The 19801-nt window shown below is 39.6% G+C and overlaps 3 protein-coding genes across 8 annotated transcripts in view; 1 reads left to right on the forward strand and 2 right to left on the reverse strand.

Moving 5' to 3' along the window:
* Jus (EB domain-containing julius seizure protein) overlaps positions 1-11782 on the forward strand; it is a 163289-nt gene extending 151507 nt beyond the window's left edge. For 3 of the 6 annotated variants that reach the window (XM_076817061.1, XM_076817060.1, XM_076817062.1), the window contains one exon: positions 5317-11782. In XM_076817061.1, the coding sequence (XP_076673176.1) occupies positions 5317-5973 (657 nt within the window). In that variant the 3' untranslated portion in view covers positions 5974-11782. Of the gene's footprint in view, positions 1-803; positions 937-5316 lie in introns of all 6 variants that reach the window. The other 3 variants (XM_076817064.1, XM_076817065.1, XR_013086083.1) reach the window with 2 other exon arrangements.
* A 55-nt stretch (positions 11783-11837) lies between these two features.
* Positions 11838-15518, reverse strand: LOC143371663 (histone-lysine N-methyltransferase SETMAR-like). Its single transcript, XM_076817117.1, has one exon. The coding sequence runs from the start codon at positions 13089-13091 to the stop codon at positions 12075-12077; it is 1017 nt and encodes a 338-aa protein (XP_076673232.1). The 5' UTR covers positions 13092-15518; the 3' UTR covers positions 11838-12074.
* A 230-nt stretch (positions 15519-15748) lies between these two features.
* Positions 15749-18315, reverse strand: LOC143371669 (zinc finger protein 830). Its single transcript, XM_076817126.1, has 4 exons — positions 18101-18315; positions 17400-17885; positions 16047-16216; positions 15749-15972 (listed from the first exon to the last, which is right to left on the reverse strand). The coding sequence occupies exons 1-4, from the start codon at positions 18206-18208 to the stop codon at positions 15831-15833; spliced, it is 906 nt and encodes a 301-aa protein (XP_076673241.1). The 5' UTR covers positions 18209-18315; the 3' UTR covers positions 15749-15830.
* Positions 18316-19801: the final 1486 nt, after the last annotated feature.

Raw genomic sequence — 19801 nt, forward strand, 5'->3', positions numbered from 1 at the left:
CCTTTTAAAGATTTTTTCAAGTTCAAAAAAAAAAATTATAAAAAGTATAATTTATAAAAAAAAATTTATTAAGTTTTTTTTAACGTGGAGACATCTTCATAAGGCACCCCGACGCCTCCAGAAGGGAATCTCCCGCGGGCGCCAGAGCAGTATAGGGTTTTGACCCACTAAAACCCTAATTTTTTAATAATTTACATGTAAATATATCTATTATTGAGGCCCATTGGCAGAAACGCTCGAACACCTATTTACTTATTTTCGACATAGATCCACCGTGTCAAGGCTCATCAAAATCGGTGTCTACCACATGGTGTCCTCCCCTTGTAAATAAGACAAGCACAAAGTCATATCCATGCGTTTTATACCTTACAATTTGCAATTTACAATAGCAGCGACTGAAGAATACTAATTTACTAATTAAGGTAAATTCTATTACTTGTGTTATTATATGTATTTACTATGTATGTGCCTATATATAACTCTGCATACGGGAAGTGTGGGACACGTGTTGAGTGAATTTTTCCAAAACTCGTAAATCCGTGAGGAATATAAAATAATGCAAAGAGATAGTGAACATTAATGAATAGAGGAACGTATTTGACTAACTGCTGAACGATTACTTAAAACGTCCCCCAACTAATGACAGAGAAAGCTATAGGAGATTGTATTCAATATGTATATACATTTCTGACACAATAGGCAGAACGTTAAAAGACTAAAAGATAAATAATTCCCCGCCAGAACGATGCATCTTACTCGCCATAATCATGTTCTTCTTTTAATGGATTTGACTCTCTTTGCAGTCGACCATCTATAGCAGTAGTCTGTTTAATGATCCCGTCTGTGACCGTTAAATCTTGATTATCATGTACTGTGGACCTATGAGGTGCTCTATTGTAAAAAAAACTTTTCAAATTGACGCGTCCTTCGAAGAGGGTAAGTTTCGTACTCTTACGTGTTACTACATATGTATAATATTAGGTACACGGTGTATTGTAGCGTATATGTGTTTCTGTACATAGCCCTATGGTACTTACCCTCTTTCGGATACGTCAGAACTTCGAGCCTAGAAGTCTGCGAATTCTATCAATAGACATGAGTTTCCTCTATCTAGCGTCTTCGAGGATCACGACTATAGTTGCTTGCTACAGTAAAAGATCGTTGCTTGCGTATGACGAATTCTATCGTAGAAGATCACGTTCAGACAACTGTACAGCCAAAGACTGACGTATAGAAGTAACGTTCAGTGAAACGAAATGTAGACCGAATTGGGAGGGAATAAGAAAACTTTTGGACAATCCTCTAATGATCTGGCAAACCGTGCTCCAGAAGCTACTAACTTTACGGTTTACGGTTTACCAGGTGGTTTACGGTTCAGAAATCTTACGTCGATGTGTTTCCATTTCGCGAGATATTTTTTTATTTCCTCCGCGTAGTATGACCAATTAAAATTAGCTACTAAGCAGTAGGTACGGCCCTACACGCGTCACGGTAACGAGAATCGATATACATACATATCTACCTACATACTATACGCACTCGGATACGTGTATATCTATATTTTCGCACGGAGTTCTGAAGTAGTTTTAAAGGAGATCAGATCGCATTTAAGGGATGCATCTCGGTCAATTAACTCGTTGATACCTACGGTAAGGCAAACAATTGACCGACTTCACCGCAATTGAATGGCAAATATGACATAAGATTCTATTCTATATTGTCTCCTGCTAACAATGCATGATTAATTCATTGGCTCGAGTACCATTATCGGTGAAGTCGGTCGTAGAATTACATACACTTTTAAACTTCGAGTTATCAAGCACTTTTCGAATTAGATAATTGCATGTACATGCACATAGTGGCGGTCTGATATGCAATATTGAAAAATAAACGTTCCAACATGTGAGTAATTCAGATCAAATTACATTAGCCTACTTTTCCAGTAGCAAAATTCATCGTTAAAAGTCTTTTGTGAAATTTTGTAAACGAAACGTTTGACAATTACTCTTTACTGTATTTTAACATCGATTGTTTTTAAATTTGTTGGTTTAAGGCTGCAGCAAATTCTCGAGTAAACAATAAGCAGCGATATGTGTGTTTATGTTTTTCTGCACCAGAAGTTATGTGTACCTACATAATTTCTTCTTTCATCACTTACAACTTACAACTCATTGTCAGTGTATGTACCTATTGCTATTATTAACAATCCGTTAAAAGGAAACTAAAGCCGCTTCCAAAATATGAAATTTACTGTTAATTTCGAAACGTCTAACAGTTTAGAAAAAAAATTGCTGGATATTGATTTCATCAACACTGGGTCCATATTAGAGCTGATCAAGTACCCGGAAAAAGCAAGCCGAGCCTGGCTCGGCTTGAAAAACCGAGCCGAGCCGGGTATCCGAAAGAACCGAGCGGCTCGGACAGAACCAAGTACTTGAATTTTTTTCAAGCGGCCCGAAAGAAACCGGGCGGATTGGATGGAACCGAGCGGATTGAATTTTTCCAAGCGGCCCGAAAGAAACCGGGCGGCTTGAAAAGAAACGAACGGTCCGAATGAAGGTCGAGCCGGCTCATTTCTTTCCAAGCCACCCGGTTTCTTTCGGGCCGCTTGGAAAAATTCAATCCTCTTCGTTCTATCCAATCCGCCCGGTTTCTTTCGGGCTGCTTGGAAAACATCAAGTACTTAGTTCTATCCGAGCCGCTCGGTTTCATCCAATCCGCCCGGTTCTTTCGGACCGCTTGAAAAACATTCAAGTACTTTGTTCTATCCGAGTCGCTCGGTTCTTTCGGGTACCTGGCTCGGCTTGGAAACCGAGTCCCGGATTGGTTCGGATTTCAAGCTACCCGAATATTCAAGTACTCGTACAGCTCTAGTCCTTATACATACAGGGTCATCCGTTTAAACTGCAACCTACGCGCGCACGAACAGGTAAAATGGCAACACCGCCTCACGAACGCATTCCACTACAACCATTCACCGGCCCGGTGTTCGGAGGGTTGCCAGCGACCTCTGGACAGCAGTGATGCCCAATCTTCGACAATTTTAGGATGGTCTCTTTCAAATAAACGTCGCAAAGAGCTTTTAGGATCGGTTTACCACTCGCACCCCAGATTACTGTAATGAGGTTTGAAAACAATGTCGACTGGTCCCGTACCCGTCTTAATTTAAAAAATTTTAGCTACATACCCGTTACATTCGATCTATGCATGCACTGCATTAAGGATAAAATTATAAAAAAGAAAACCAGAACAATAGATTCTGAGGTCTGCAGAACTAACACATAATTGAATAAAAATTTAATTTCTCAATTTATGAAAGTAATGATACAGAAACAACTAGCCAATTGTTTATCAACACCATGAATTTTGAAAAGAGCATTAAATACAGAATCAAATAAACAGTTTGCAAAGGCTTTTCACAACAATTATGGTTAAAGAATTGATTAAAAAAGAATTAAGTAAACGTAAAATATTTTAAATTGTTCATCATTAAGAGGGAATAATTTTTCCTCAATTTTCGACGCAAATTGCATTAAGATATCTTTTACACTTCAAAAGTTATACGAAAAAGGCCCCAAATTCTTCAACCCGGGCCGCAAAATTTTGAATAGCTCTTTGCGACGTCAATTTGAAACAGACCATCCTAAAATTTTCGAAGCTTGGGCATCACTGCTGTCCAGCGGTCGCTGGCAACCCTCCGAACGCCGGGGCGGTGAACGGTTGTAGTGGAATGCGTCCGTGAGGCGGTGTTGCCATTTTCGTCTGTTCGCGTGCGCGTAGGTTGCAGTTTTAACGGATGACCCTGTATGTAGGTATTTCTCCAATTTCCATCTTATAGGTAATTGATTTCGTTTTCACACTCTCAAATCATTGAAGTAAACGCTAAGACCAACAACATTTTTAACCGAAAAAAAAAACAAATCAATAATAGTGCTTACCTATAATGAAAATTTATAGACACACGTGTAACCAAAATCTGTTTCCACAGATATCGAGAAATTTATGAAACTTTAAGAAAATTATGCATTACGCATCGAAATGGGAGAAGGCGACACAAGCAAAAGCTGCAAATAAAACAGTAAAGTACTTTCTGTCTCACTGACCATCTTCCATGGATAAATGTATTTCGTTCTTTGCATTTTATTGTAAACACCATTTATCGCATAAAACATTGCCTTTACCGTGTAGCTTTTCCTTGTGTGTAGCATATATAAACAAATTTTAAAAAAATTAAAACTGACTTCAAAAAACTGCACTAAAAAGTAAAAGATAATTTTCACTTATTTAATCTACGACTCTGAATTTTTATAAGTCGGCGCCATGCAAATGCAAATGGCAAATTAAGACCGTTTACGTTACATGGCCATACAAATGCAAATTACATGCAAATATTGAGAAATCGAGAAATTGTTTTCTTTTCAGTTCTCTTTCTGTCTTAGTTATTAGTTTAGATGAATCATTTTATGTTTCTTACTTGCCAATATTGAGAAATTGTGTTCTTTTTAGTTCTCTTTGTGTCGTAGTTATAAGTTTAAACCAATTATTTATTTATTTTTTTAAATTAAATTGGGCGCCGACTTCAAAAAATTGAAAGTCGTAGATTAAATAAGTGAAAATTATTTTTTCCTTTTTAGTGCATTTTTTTGAAGTCGGTTTTATTTTTTTTTAAATTTGTTTATTTTTTACTTTTCAGTGTCGTATGTTTTTCGAAAAAAAAAATAAAATTGCTGCCAAATTTTTATAATATTCTTTCGCCAGCAGTTATTATTATTTAATTTGTATTATTTGAATTTTACGGTTTTTTTATATATATAGTGACATAACATGCTGAGGAGTTATGCGGGGACAAACAAAAAAAAAATCCATATGGGTCGTATTTAAAGTCGGTTAATTAGGTGACAATAGTCTTTATTATTAACCATAACTGGCAAAATGTTGGGCCAATATTGATTCAGTGTAGAACGGGACCACCGGGGCATCGCCCTCTTTCGAATAAAACAGAGATCATCAAAATCGGTCCATATGCTAGGGAGTTATGCGGGGACAAACATAAAAAAAAAAAATACCGGTCGAATCTATAACCTCCTTTTTGAAGTCGGTTAAAAACAGGTGACCTGAGGATGAGTTTTGAAATGCACCTCATTGCGAATTCACGACCGCCACTGTAACTTTTCTGACAAACAACCTGTCTCTAAGCGATAAGTTTCACCAGCCGCAGGTCTTCATGCTTAACCTTTGTTCCGGCTTTTCGTGTTATGCCAGAGTGTTGTCGCGCCAAAGCACGCGATACTTTAGCAAAAACATCTCTGTCACCAGGGTCACGAACAGGATCACGACGTGGAAGCCGCGGCAGCAGCGGCAACGCATCGGCCGTATCAACGAAATCGAACAAGTCGCCACCGAATCAACCGAGCAATATGTCAGAAACCGTCTTGGAGAACGTCACCGTGGAAATTTTCGAAGCAAAGGCGTAGATCTACCAACAAGAAGAATCTCCTCGACCATCGTTGCGTACTTTATCAACGACGCGACGGTCCAAAGGACGTCCGCAACGGTAGATCCTTCGCAGCGTTTTCAAAGCGACTTAAAGAATCTCCTTTCAATGTACAAATTCCAGTTTTCGGGTTCTCTTCCTCTTTTTCTTCCTCTTCTGTGAATTTTCTTTATTTATCTTACGCCGATGTATTTATTGCCTTGACACAGTTTTTTCTAAGTATATCAAACATCGTGATAAGAAAGACATTGCGAATCACTATAAATCGCCTGAATAATATTTCACCGCATTGGCTCTTGAAGCGAAAGGCTGAATTGAAATTAACGAATACAAAGTGGCGGCAAAGACCTTCTAGAAATACTTCGTTCAACGTTGAGAGAACCGAAGTAAACGATGTTACAGCCGAGATAATCATTAGTTATCGAGATAATCGTTACTTCATTTTTGTGTCTGTGCGACGTTTCAGGTGCGATGGATAGAGGAAACAAGTTATCAAAAGCGAACAGATTGAAATATAATATATTGCAAGCTTGCAATATCGCTCCTTTTCTCCCAACAGTACCTTTGGCGCCACCATTTCTGTCCAATATTATATTTGATCTAAAAAGCAAGGTACCTTGAATGTATTTGTAATTTTGATAAATTGCTACTGAGAGCAATCGGGCGAAACAGAATGATATTAAAAGAAAAAAAAAAGAAAAAAAAAGGTAATTAAGATAGATATATTATAGTATATTCGCGAGATGAAATCTCAGTATTCTGCACAAAACCAGACAGGCAAATAATCGCGCTAAAAGATATAGGATTTTCTCAAGAACCCCGCAACGCATCTAAGAAAGTGAAAGATATTAATTCTTCTAGATCGTTTTAGATTGCGCTGTATTCAAGAAAGAAAAGACAAAAAATAAGAAAAACATACCTCTTTTTTGTACAAAAAAAAAGAAGCTTAATCTTACGAGTCACGCACTATGAAACGCAACTTCTTCGACTTGTTCGTTTCGTGCATTGATCCACGCGATGGCAAGGCCAACGAAAGCGAGACATGGTAAAGATGCAAAGTTTATCGTTCCAATTGTTCAATGGAAACTCATAATTTTACATCGTTTACAATGTTCTTTTGGACCAAAGGATATCGTACGTTTCACCATTGAGATCGTTTCGCAAACAATTCATCGCTACGAGCTCACTACTCTAGCCGATAAACTATTCGTATTTTATAACCGACTCTGAAACAATACTCGACAAGTTGAAAAAAAAATCGTTGTAAACCCAACATCACTGCGGGCAAATATCATGGCGATCGTTCGTCGATCGCGCATACAAGCATCCAAATGATTGATCGGGTGAGCCAGAAGGATAATCTATAAATCATCGCGTTCTATCTTTTATCTCTAATCCTACAATATCCTCTAAATCATTTAATTTCGATGTCTTCTTGATCGTCCGACGAAAGATCGAGCTAGCTGGAGCTAAAAGATAGAACCCCGGTGCCATAAGAGAGTTATCGTAGAAGATTTTTAATATGATCAGCTGGTCTGATATTAAGCCAACGCACGAATTATTTGGGCGGAGGACGAACCAGAGCCCCGTTTGTAACGGCCGTTGTGATGCAAAAGGAAGGCGAATATAATTTTTCGAGGGGTGAGAGAACCGCCAGAGAGGCTGCCAGTGTAATACTTGCAGATCTCTTTTAAGTATGCTCTCCCGGCACGATATCGATGATAGAGGACCGATCGTTCTCGCCATCGACGTTGCTTTTCGAGAAGCCAACACGAAAGGGACCAGACGAAAGTGTTTGAAACCGACATCCTGAGATTAACGCTACACGTAGCAACCAATTGCGCCGCGTGATAATTAAGCACCATCGTAACTCTACTATAGGTAACTAGGTATCTCACAGTACCACGATTAACGAACAACTGATCCCGCATGACTCAAGCTGGACTTACATTAATCCAGTCTAGTGATCCAGTCCAGAACTGAGTTTCTGGATCTAAAGTCTACTTTTCAATCCAGTGTTTACCACAGACATGTATAGACGGAGCTAAAGCTGGGACTATCGGCGAGGGGACGGTAGGCTTGGAGGGGAAAAGGCAGAGGTCAGATACAGGCACGTCGGGTTAGCTTCGGAAGCATTCGGCATGCATAACCACTGCGCTACCCGATTTGCCTGTATCGCTCCCCTTACCGCGAATCTTACACACCCCCTCAGCTTACGCTCTGTCTATATATGGCTATGGTGTTTACCCCCAACGCAACATTCCGGCGTTACTGGAATCGTTTAGGCGGCTCGATTCAGTGCTGGCTGAAGGATAGTACAGTGTACATGTGTCTACAAAACACATAGGTACAGTCATATGTATGCGTGCCACTAACTGTCTACCACTTTCAACGGTTCAAAGAAGACTGGAATAATGTAAATTAACCCCAGTTTTAGGCAACGAGATAGTTGCACACAGGACTCGTTTCTCATCGCTGAGTTTAGTAGTAGGGAGCCCTTTAGCCGTTTATTCATGATCGATTACAACCATTCGTCACTTACCTATCGCTTCTAATTGACCGTCTAATCACGGCGATGACGTCTGAATGACGAAACTGTCGCTTCGTCCCCTGATTACCGCGAAGGGACAGGAATTCACTTCTGCGAACGAGTAGCTGTATCGACGGTGAGCCAGATACCGCGATACAACTCTCTAAAACTCTAAAAGCTAAACGGTAGTGCAGGCGGTAAATGTAATCGACTGTTCCGAAGCGGCGCCGGTGGAAACGAAAGGGAAATGAAATGCATAGGTAGTCGCTTCGAGAGACTTCGTCGTAGGCAGATAGAACGACCAAACGTCTTGTACTCGTTTATACGACTACCATATTATATCGCACAATATCTTGTTATCGGAAGCTTATGACAATTGACACACACACACACACACACACACACACGTGCGCAAGTGCACCCATCGATATTGTTTCTGTCGAATTTCAGGAAATAATGAAAATCATCGATAGTCCGGTACGATTGTACCTCAGTAATTTAGTGCCTGCGCTCTCGCGTATATAGCAATTTACTCAGAGAGGTGAAATACAAATATATAGATACGTACGCGTATGTACTTATATCGATACGGAAGAAAAAATATATATATATATATGTATACACATATACATATACATAACACTAGGCTTGGCACTATTTGCACTATTTGTAGATTACTTTTCGAATGCCTAGTGATTGTATCCACTCTGTGATCTATGCGCAACGTACAGCTACAGGTTCTTCTTGCCACAGTTATTGTTACTACTTCTTAATACATGTATAACAAGGGTAATTGTTAGCGTTAACGTCGTTAAAGTATAAGCGGCTGGCTTAGTTGTAATCGTCCCGCACCTAGTACTCTATCTCTTTTTGCACCCACCCAAGAGGATCCACTTGTATAGCACTCTAGTCGCGTAAGAGGAAAGTAGGGACAGCATCATTTTAACGATTGCGCTGAAACTGTCGCAAACAATTACTTAACGAATACGAAACAATCGTGTACTTAATGTGAGATCAGATGAGCTTGCATTCAAGCGAATGGCGGTTTCCAAGCAGATCGCATGGAGGAATGGGGTTAAAGGGGACGAAAACAAACGGATTAGAAGAAGAAGGAATACATGCGTGTTTGTGAGCAAGATACATACATACATACATACATATATACGTGTAAATGCTTATCTGATAAGGATTTGAAACGACGACGAAGAGGGATCGGTCTAAACCGCGAACGAAATTCGGGGAAGGTTTCCGTTTCCGGGTAGAACGTCTCCTCTATGTTGGGTAAATTAGGTAACTACACCAGACTCGTTATTGCATTCCTTACACCTGGACATTCCGTTGAAACAATATCCTACTGTAGTCAGCTGTGGGTGGTAATCGTTCGCTTATGACTTTAGAGTAAGATTAATTGTTAGTATATATTATTAAAATGCTTTGGGTCGTTAGTTCCCCTCCACCTTTACTATACAAGACACAAATGAAATTACCAAAGAAACAAGCAGGGTGCCTCGTCTTTATTATACTCAAAGACACTCGCTCACTTTTCTACATCTCTATTCTAAAGCGTGGAATCCGTTTCTCGTGTTCCAATGTGGAGAACGTTTCCTACATGCACCTAAGCGTAGAGTGCTACCTTTATGACAATGACACTGATAACAATCCAAACGAACTAAGACAATTGTGTCCGATTTCCTTTCTCCGTTTCAACTTTCATCCGCCCTCGTGTTCTCCGTTATTCTCTAACAGAAACGTGGTACTCAGCGTTCTTTACTTCTAAATGTTTGCGAAGGTATTCAAACCGGACACTAAACTTATCAAGTCTTGTCAAACTCTTAATGTATCGCATTCGTTTTATTACGCTCCTTTGCGCGTTATTGTATGTACTTGAATGGGCTATTTCGCCAGAGGAACAACGATTCCAAGGGAGAAGTCTGCGTTCATTTAGGGATACCTTTGTAAAATTAGCCTCGTTAATCACTGACTATAAGCAACTTTGACACAGGGAAATTTATACATACAAGAATACGCGTGCGAGTCGCAAGACTCTTCGGTACGTACCATCAATCAACAAGCGACAAATCCGTAATTGTTACAGTGAATCAAGAGTGTTTATGAGATTTCTTGTTATCGTACTGACCGTTAGACCTGGAGACTCATCGGAAACCGAGCAGGCAAGCTCCCGCCCCTTGAGGCGGTAGGTACCACTTGCGCAAACGTAGACGAACGACACCGTAATCCAAATATGGGGAAGTGTTTGGATTACCCTTCGTTCTTGTCAGACGTGGTCCCCGATGAGGATTTACCACGAGAGCTCTCCATGGCGATTTAAGGGAAACATAGATATATGTATGTATAAATCATATTAAAGTAACACCGTGACCATTTTTGATATCTTTATGGGATTCGATCGACGACGCTTCTTCGTGTCCGTCGTATCAAACAGAACGATACATACAATATACGTACATACCTCGAAACCGGATGATGCAACACCCACGAGAAACACCGACCAGGTACATACATACTTACCTGCATATTCTTGCTATAAACAACGACGAAACGTCCCGAAATTCGAAATCAAAATTAGATATGTTGTCGATGCAGTCTCAATTGGTGATTAGAAATCAAGGTCGAGACGAAAGATCGTTGATCTACGAGGGAGCGTGAACTAATGGCGAAATGATTTTCGCCGGATCAGTGCTTTATCGAAACATTGCATTACATTGTCATTAGAAAGCGATCGTTTGCCACGGCAACGAGCCTCGCGATTTTGTACTTCTCTTGCTACAGCCTCACATACGAACCTTACGAATCCAGCACCGGTATTGTCATTGAATGATTCAATTGCCTACCCGACCATACGATTAATTATTATCGGTGAATCGATATTCTTAAGATCAACTATCCGTTTTCTGTTACACGTAATATTACTGTTAACGAATTATTGTAATCACCGTCACCGCTTGCTCTTAAACTTAAAGGGACTGCGTAGCGTACGCGCACGATTAAGTAGCTTCGCTAGACTGCCGAGGACAGAGTAGATGTTACGGTTGTTCGGTATGCGATCTTGCGCTTAACTATCGAATTGCTGGCGAACACACATTCAATGATCCGTCTGATAATTTCGGCTACTGACCGTAGACGGTTCGTGTGCAGTATTGTGATCCGAAACAGTAGGTATAAATGACATAATGTATTAATACGTAACAACGGTACACGAATACTTGCGTGACGCATATGTACTGTGTAGGTAGTTCGCTTCGATCTAAAGAATCGCGTAAGGTAAGATTAAGCTCTATTGTTATATGCTACTTATTAATAACTTTTAAGAATATCTGTACACGGTTTACATATAGTCAGCAACTAACTTGAATCTACAGAGACGTATTTTCAGAGATTATAAGTACCGGTCGTGGCATATTTAGGTGAACTCACGCGGGGAAATTGAATAGCAAATATGTAGAATTTTCTAGGTACAGTATGGATGGGTGCGGGTAAAAACGTATGTGAGTCTCTCATTTTTCGATTTTCACTATTTTATAATGTCCGATATGTAACAAATGCGAATATCGTTCACTTCTTGGCAATATACTACCCACACTATTTTACTAGCGGCTTAGCATACCTTGTAATCTTTATATTATACATTTCATATTATAGCTTGTAATGGATAATTAATAATCTATAACAATTGTATTTGAAACTTGATTATATTATGACTCTTCGAATTCATTTTAATAAAATCTTAATACACTGTATCCAGCAGTCCGTTTCTTGCCTCTATATTGTTTGGTTAGAAAAGGATGACCCCGGGTCCCCATCAAGGCGAACACGAACAAAAACATTTTCTCGCGAACATGTTATAGCGGATTCAGTATCTCTTATAGAGCTATCTTCGTCTCTTTCAGAAACAACCAATCCAACTCATTTTCTGGCACCAGCACTGAGCCAGTGCGAGATACCGAATTCGCTATTATCAGGTCGTCAAGGATGAAATTTGTAGAAAAACATGCAAAGTTGGTTGATAACTTACAAATATAAGGAATTATTTTATTCATCAAAGTATGCACTCATATTGTCTATACCCTTTTGCCATTTAAGCGGCAGGTTGTTTAGGGCGGTGGTATAAAACCCTGGCGGACGAGAGTCAATGAATTCCTGCAAGGCCTGTTTTACAGCATTGTCGGAATTAAATTTTTTTCCTATTAAAAAGTTGTCCAAATTGCGAAAAAAGTGGTAGTCAGTGGGGGGTAGGTCTGGTGAGTATGGAGGATGATGAAGAAGTTCCAACTCCAATTCCTGTAGTTTTGCCACAGTCATTTTTGCAGTGTGTGGTCTAGCGTTATCATGCAATAAGATAGGAGTCGATCTGTTGACCAATCTAGGCTGCTTTTCTTTAAGTTTTTGCATCATTTCGTCCAGTTGGTTGCAGTATGTTTCTGCTATGATCGTTGAGCCGGGTTTCATGAAATCATAATGGATTACACCTGCGCTAGACCACCAAACAGTCACCATCAGCTTCTTTCGATGAATATTGCGCTTTGGAGTGTGTCTTAGTAATTCATCCTTGTCCAACCACTGTGCTGAACGTTTGCGATTGTCATATTGGATCCATTTCTCATCACAAGTGACAATTCGATTAAAAAATGGATCAGATTTGTGACGAGAAAGCAACATCAAGCAAGCTTCCAAACGCTTTTGTTTTTCACTCAGTTCATGTGGAACCCACTTATCCAACTTTTTCACTTTACCGATTTGAGCTAAATGCGTTAATATTGTTTGTTCGCTAAAACCAAACTTCAACGATAATTCATAGACACTCTGAGATGGGTCAGACTCAACGGCGACCTTTAGTTCGTCATTAATGACCTTTGATTCTGGGCGACCGCGTGGCTCATTTGTGAGGTCAAAGTTACCTGTACGAAATTTGGCGAACCAATTTGATACTGTCTGCTCAGTAGTAACACCAGAGCCAAATACACTATTAACGTTTCGCGTGGTTTGCGGTGCCTTAGTTCCAAGTAAGAACTCATACTTCATAATAGTGCGAATTTCCGACCGTTCCATTTTCAACAAAATTAATTTTTAAAAAAAGTTTTTAATATTTTGTAGTGCATACAATGATTTCTTTAAACAGGCGAGATATGTAACTTTCTAACAAAAAAAACAGAACGATAAAATATTAAGCCAATGTCAAATAATAAGCTGTTAAAGTTGGCAATATTCTTAACTACAAATTTCATCCTTGCCAAACTAATAGTTAACATACGCCTCGGTATGGAGCCAAATAACAGTGTTCGCTAACAAATGACCCTACTAATAGGCGATAAATCTTCCGGATGATCACGGTAGACGTGGAGAGAGGGTGTTCGCGAACAAAATCCGGTAAACCACCAGGCTCGAACATTTGTGACGAACATCGGCTGTTTTCTCGTTCTGGTCCCTTTTCAAACCTATGAAACTTGGGCCTTGCTATCCCTTTCCATTGTGGGACTGCTCGTAAACAGGCAACCCTCTACGACAGGAGTCTCGAACTTCCCCACTCCGAGAGCCGCACGAGTCGGGCCCCCGGTCAGCCGGTTCCCCCACTTATTTTTCCCCAGGCGTTGCACGAGACCCAACAGGGAGAGAGTGCGGCACCCGGAGGAGAAATTCATCAGAGTGAAGTAGGTGTGGAGGGGGCCGTTCTCCTACGGCTCTACGGAGCAGGCGAAGAGGAGAAGGAGCCACTGCGGCTCGCGAGCCGCTAGTTCGACACCCCATCTCTACGACCATCCGCTGGCAGGTCCTCTACAGAAATAGTATGCGTGACAAGCACGAATAAAATTTTTATATTTTTTGTTTTAACAAAATGAGAATATTTTCAACGTATGGATGCGATGTTTCTAATAAAAATGATACCAAACACGACGCAATTCGGACAAATTTGAGTTCCGCTGATAGGACAAATCCGCAAGACGCGGTCGACCTAATATAAAATGGCTATTAAAACTAATATAGACATTACTTATTTTATCAGAACGAACCTATATGTTTAAAATTTGATGCTGCTTCAGAAAAACTGGTCGATATTTGCTTTAAGACAATATTTACTGTAAATCGGGTTGAAAACCTGTAGTCATGACATCTGACCACCTCTCTCGAGGTGCCGGGAGAAATGGTTTTCGTCGCTGGCAGAGACCACTCACATAATTATTCGTGGAAAATTAACAAAGGATAAAGCAAAATTATTTATGAGTGAGTACAACTACAGATTCATTGATATTTAATTTGTTTACGTTAAACAAGTAAAGAACACATCAAAGAAAAAGTGAACTACTTACTGGCAATTAGCAAGGCAAATGAATACAAAAAGTGCATAAATTAACTAAATGAACAAAAATAGGTAATTATTTAGAAGTTTACCATCCTCACCGATTTCAATGATTTTTGGATATGTTGTCGGGGACAAGAATCTGAACAACTTTTTTCTATACATGTTACCGCCGCTCGACCTTCGTTTCCGAGGTATTCGCGAAAAACTGCTGCTACTACACAATTTATTCTGCCGTATACCTACCTACAGTACGTGTCTGTGACAGCGTATGCGCCAACATGGGACAAAATAAATGACGAAGCTGACCTTCGTTTCCGAGATATTTGCGAAAAACTTCATTTGACTTATTCCGACGCAACGCATTCCACTTCCCAACTTGTCCCAAGTATTAATATTGGTTGGGATCAGAGTAGAGGGGGGGGGGGGCGCGCGCGCCCGCTCGCGGGCGCGTAAAGCATGGTAGCGAACCGATATGAGTCGGGGTGTTGACAGGCATCCGCAACTTTCTGGTTCAAATTTCTAAACTCACATGAGTTCGCTATCATGTTTTACACGCCCCCGCACTAATCTAGCCCCAACCAATACTAATACCCGGGATAAGTTGGAAAGTGGAATGCGTTGCATCGGAATAAATCAACAGAAGTTTTTGGCAAATATCTCTAAAACGAAGGTCGTGCGGCGGTAACATGTACAGGAAAGAGTTGTTCAGAATCTTAATCTTGATAACATATCCAAAAATCATTGAAATCGGTGAGGATGGAAAACTTCTAAATAATTACCCAAAAATAATAATAAAATAATAATAAAAAATAATAAGAAAAATCATAACTCGACCATCTCTCCTTTCTGCAGCGAGAGATGGTTTTTTCGTTAGCTTTGAGAGGAAGAGTTAATATCGCCAAATACTTTGGCTGCATTGTCCCTCAATATCTCTACTATCTTATTATCCCAAACATTAAACGAAAATAAACTTAGAAATATATTTTAAATACGATTCTGTACACCGCTGCTTGGCAAAAGAGGTTAAATGTAACCTCAATTTACCTTTTAAAGCTTATAAATCCAGAAAAACACAGAAGGAAGCGCCAGAATGGTCAATTCACCACAATGGAACGGGATGCGGATCGTCAGAAATGTTCGTTCGCTACGTTCCTACCGTCGCGAACATCCTCGAGAACGTTCGTACGCTGAGTTCTGTTCGTGTTCGCGGCGGTGTTGACACGACGAAAACAGACGAAAACGTTCGCGAACAATGTTTTTGTTCGTGTTCGCCTCGGTGGAGACCCGGGGTAAGGAATACAATTATAGAAACATAGTTGCCATAATCATTATTTTGCCCCCCCCCCTTTTTTTGTTATACAAATAATATTCAGAATTTTGTATGAGGGATGAATTGACATAATGACACTCCAAGCATAGAATACTTTTGAAAGTAGTTAGTTTTCAAATATTTACAATACCGTAGATACTATACATATTAAAATTTAACTTCACTTATAAGAATTCTTTGCTCTCCAATCAAGAAATTCATCGAACTCAGCTTCGTCTTCGCTAGAGGCGTCCTCGTCTGTATTCTTTTGCTTCCTATCAGTAGCTTGTACTTGTTCTTTACGTTTTACAAGGTCCATCACCCTATCAACACCACAATAGTTTGTTCATTATTCCAACTTATGGGTCTTAGCAAAACTGATTTCACGTTTAATTACCTGGACCAATGTCGGATCTGTTCCTCTATTTCATCTAATTGTCTTTCTGTCGTTGCTTCTTCTTGATCGTCAGCAATAATTTGCGCAGACTGTGCTGTTTCTTCTTTAATTTCTCTTTGGAACTTTTCCCATTCTTCTTCTATAGGGTTTTTGTACTCAACATTACGGACCTACAATTTCCACAAAAAGTATGCTATTCTATAGAAATGGTAAACTTGCCGATGAACTGAGCCCTCGCCGATTTCGATGACCTTCAAATATGTTGTCAAGATCGTCATTCTGAACAATATTTCCCTTTAAACTTTTTGGCGGTCGGCCTTAGTTTCGGAGATATTAATAAAAAACTTTCGGCATAATATACTGAAAGCTACCTCCTCACCAATATCAATGACCTTGACATATGTTGCCAAAAACGTATGAAAATCTTTCGGCATAAATTGAAATCTGTTTCACAGCCGACGGTATAAGTATTGGTTGAGGCTAGATGGGGCGGGGAGCGCACGCCCGCTCGAGGGCGCGTAAAGCATTGTAGCGAACCGATGTGAGTACTCGCTAATTCTAGTGTCAAGTAAAGTTCTTTGCGAATATCTCGCAAACCAAAGCAGACCGCCAAAAAGTTTAAAGGGAAATGTTCAGAATGATGATCTTGACAACAATAGCAATATTGACCTCATCCCCAAACTCACATCGGTTCGCCACCATGCTTTACGCGCCCGCGAGCGGGCGCGCCCCCCCGCCCTCATCTAGCCCCAACCAATACTAATAGCATCGTGTATGAAACAGTCGACGGTGACGAGAAGATGGTTGTGTTAGTAACATCTCTCTATAGGCAGATTTCAATGCATTATGCCGAAAGCTTTTATTAATATCTCTGAAACTAACAAATACCTGAAGCTAAAATTTTATATAAGAGGTCCTCCTCCCCTCTTTATCGAAAGAAGGACACATGTTACACGCTACCGTGTGATGCTTCTGTCGTGCAAAGTCATGTCCACTGTCAACATCACCCATGCATTTGTTCCTTCTCTACGATCTATTCTTAGAAGATATATTTATCTGCACTGTATAAATATACTTTATTGTCCTGAATCACGTAGTTTTTGAAAAATCTGTCGTGTAGGCACACCTTAGAAAAAGGTATGTGTTAAACTCGGTAGTTCTTGTGTTGAGTATAGTTTTTTGCGAATATCTCGTAAACCAAAGCCGACCGCCAAAAAGTTCAAAGGGAAATGTTGTTCAGAATGACGACTTTGACAACATATGTGAAGGTCATCGAAATCAGCGAGTGCCTAGTTCATCGGCAAGTTTACCATAGAAATGTACCGCATATTGTCTTCGGTATAATGGCCTTACTTTGGCGTCCAGAACTGGATCATCGAAAAATCCTTCTGGAAGAACTGGTTGGCTTATATCTTTATTTTTCTCTGTTTCATTCTCCTCTTCTATTTCCACAGTTTTTAATTCTTTGTCATTTGTAAGCTGTTTATCATTCTCTGACCTTTGTATCGTCACAGAAGCATTCGATGGTGTAGTACCATGAGATTGTTTACAAGTATTATCAAAGAAATCGGATGGTAAATTTGATGCTACTTGAGTTAATTGTGTCAAAGAATTTTTTAATATTCCTTTTATTTTTTTACTCGCCGAAGATTCTTGAGATGGAGATGTAGGCCTTTTAAATGTATGCGCAGCTGTTTTTGATGTATCTGTTTCTAGTTTACCCTTCTTCGCCAGCGTTATATTTTCTTTGTGAGTTTTTGAGTTTAAATGAACTGGCCAAACTGCTTCGCTGCGTATAGTAGCTTTGCATAAAATACACATAAGCTGTCCTGCATCTGTATATGTGTTTCCCATCGTTAAGGAGTTTAAAAAAATATTACGTTATACGTCTTCTCACTTATTAATTTCAAGAAGATAAAAATGCGTGAAATACATATAAATGACATAATACTGTAGTCATTAAATAGATGTCGGAAATGTTATGTTATATTAATATAGGTAGAAGTAAAGCACAAACCCTAACCTCAAATTGTGTCAAAATATTGTAAAAAAGGATATCTTGCTAACGGAGATTCGATTTTTTTTACAACACCTAATTTCTTTTTGTGTTCGCTCATTGCTTTGCGCAAATCATCTTGTGTTAATTTTCTTTTAAGAGACATTTCAAGATAAAAAGTACACTTTTCAACCACAAATGCAATATCGTCTTTCGGGTTGTTTTGTATTGACCGTCCTATATGTATGTACTTATGTATGTAAGTACAATTTCAGTTCTACTGACTGCTATTGACAAAAGATTTGAAAGCAACATCAGCTGATATAACTAATACATAGAATACAAATACTATAAGTTATATACAAGCTACAAGTTATGCTTGCAGCGGTATACTAGGCGCCAGAATCGGCTTCCCTTCGGAAATTTGGCAACGTTGCATGTCACTAGAACCGCTGAGTTATGCCTAGTGACATGCAACGTTGCCAAATTTCCGAGGGGAAGCCGTTTTGCGCCTAGTGTACTACTATATCAGGGTTGTCCAGTGTAGGGGCCCCTCACGCGCACTCACGCGTCTGCTTCCTCTTCCAATCTGGGTAGAGTACTAAAGAGGTGAGTATGCGCATCCGCCATATTGGCTCCTCTGGAGAGAAGATTATTGAGTACCCGCTGTTTTGGATATTGTCACAATTCACTTTATAAACAAAATATGCGTTGTTGATATTAATGCATAGTCGCACGACACATTATTAGAGTATTTTATTACATTTAAGTTTATATTTGGTTTATAAAGCGAATTTGAGAATACTCAAAAAGGTGGGTACTCAATAATCATCTCTCTGCAGAGGACCCAATATGGCGGATGCGCATACTCACCTCTTTAGTGCTCTAATCTGAGGGCACGGCAGTGCCCCCGCCAATTCGAGTTGAGCAAGCACAGCCGTAAACTCTTTTCTGGAAGCAACTCAGCGTACTTTTGACCCCCCCCCCCCCCCCCAATATCTTTGTACTGCAGTTACCCAAAAAACCTGAAACTTCTATTTATCTAGAGTACTTTGCAAACGGAACTAAACCTCCAAATTTCACGTTTCTATCTTTTTTAGTTCATGAGATATTTGAACTCAAAGTTTCGTTATTTCGACACTGACCGATCATCAAAAATCAGACGTACTTCTCGCAGCCCTAGAAACTTGAACTTTGGTAGAAAGGTAGTGTTTGGGATACAATGAAAGGAAAAAATTAAAAATCTGGAAAAATCCTCTTCACTAACAATTTATGAAAGAAATTCGATATCTCTAGAACCACTGAACCCATAACCATGAAATTTGATAGGCACGTTCCTCTTAGCCCCCACGTGCTTGCTAAGAAATTTAAAAAAAACTCACCACCCTATTACCGAAAAACGATACATGAAAGTTTTACGTCGAGCCCCCGCGGGCGCAACGCATGTTTCGGTCCTGACGCCGTAACGTAGTCATCGATTTTCGACCTTATTCTGCGATCTTTAAACGTGTGTAGCTTAGAGCAACGTTAACCGATTTAGATGAAATTTTCAGCATGTATACAACTTACTTCAATCCACAAACGGGTTTTTTGAATTTTCATTACAGGCTCAGAAAACAATTTTCAACAAAACGACCTTCACTATTTTCATCGTTATTCCGACCAGTTGCAATTTTTTTCAAAATGACGAAACACGTCACCTATGTAGAAAACTAATTACGCTAGTTTCTAAAAAAAACTCAAGTCGTTTGGACCAATT

The sequence above is a fragment of the Andrena cerasifolii genome, chromosome 7 (assembly GCF_050908995.1).
Source record: "Andrena cerasifolii isolate SP2316 chromosome 7, iyAndCera1_principal, whole genome shotgun sequence".
Taxonomy (NCBI): domain Eukaryota; kingdom Metazoa; phylum Arthropoda; class Insecta; order Hymenoptera; family Andrenidae; genus Andrena; species Andrena cerasifolii.

Excerpts from the sequence above, each read along its gene's own strand:
- LOC143371663 (XM_076817117.1), bottom strand. The coding sequence starts at position 13,091 with ATGGAACGGTCGGAAATTCGCACTATTATGAAGTATGAGTTCTTACTT.
- LOC143371669 (XM_076817126.1), bottom strand. The coding sequence starts at position 18,208 with ATGTCTCTTAAAAGAAAATTAACACAAGATGATTTGCGCAAAGCAATG. Across the intron at positions 16,217-17,399 it reads ATCCAGTTCTGGACGCCAAA|GTCCGTAATGTTGAGTACAA; the intron begins GTAAGGCCATTA and ends TGGAAATTGTAG. Across the intron at positions 15,973-16,046 it reads CAGATCCGACATTGGTCCAG|GGTGATGGACCTTGTAAAAC; the intron begins GTAATTAAACGT and ends TGGTGTTGATAG.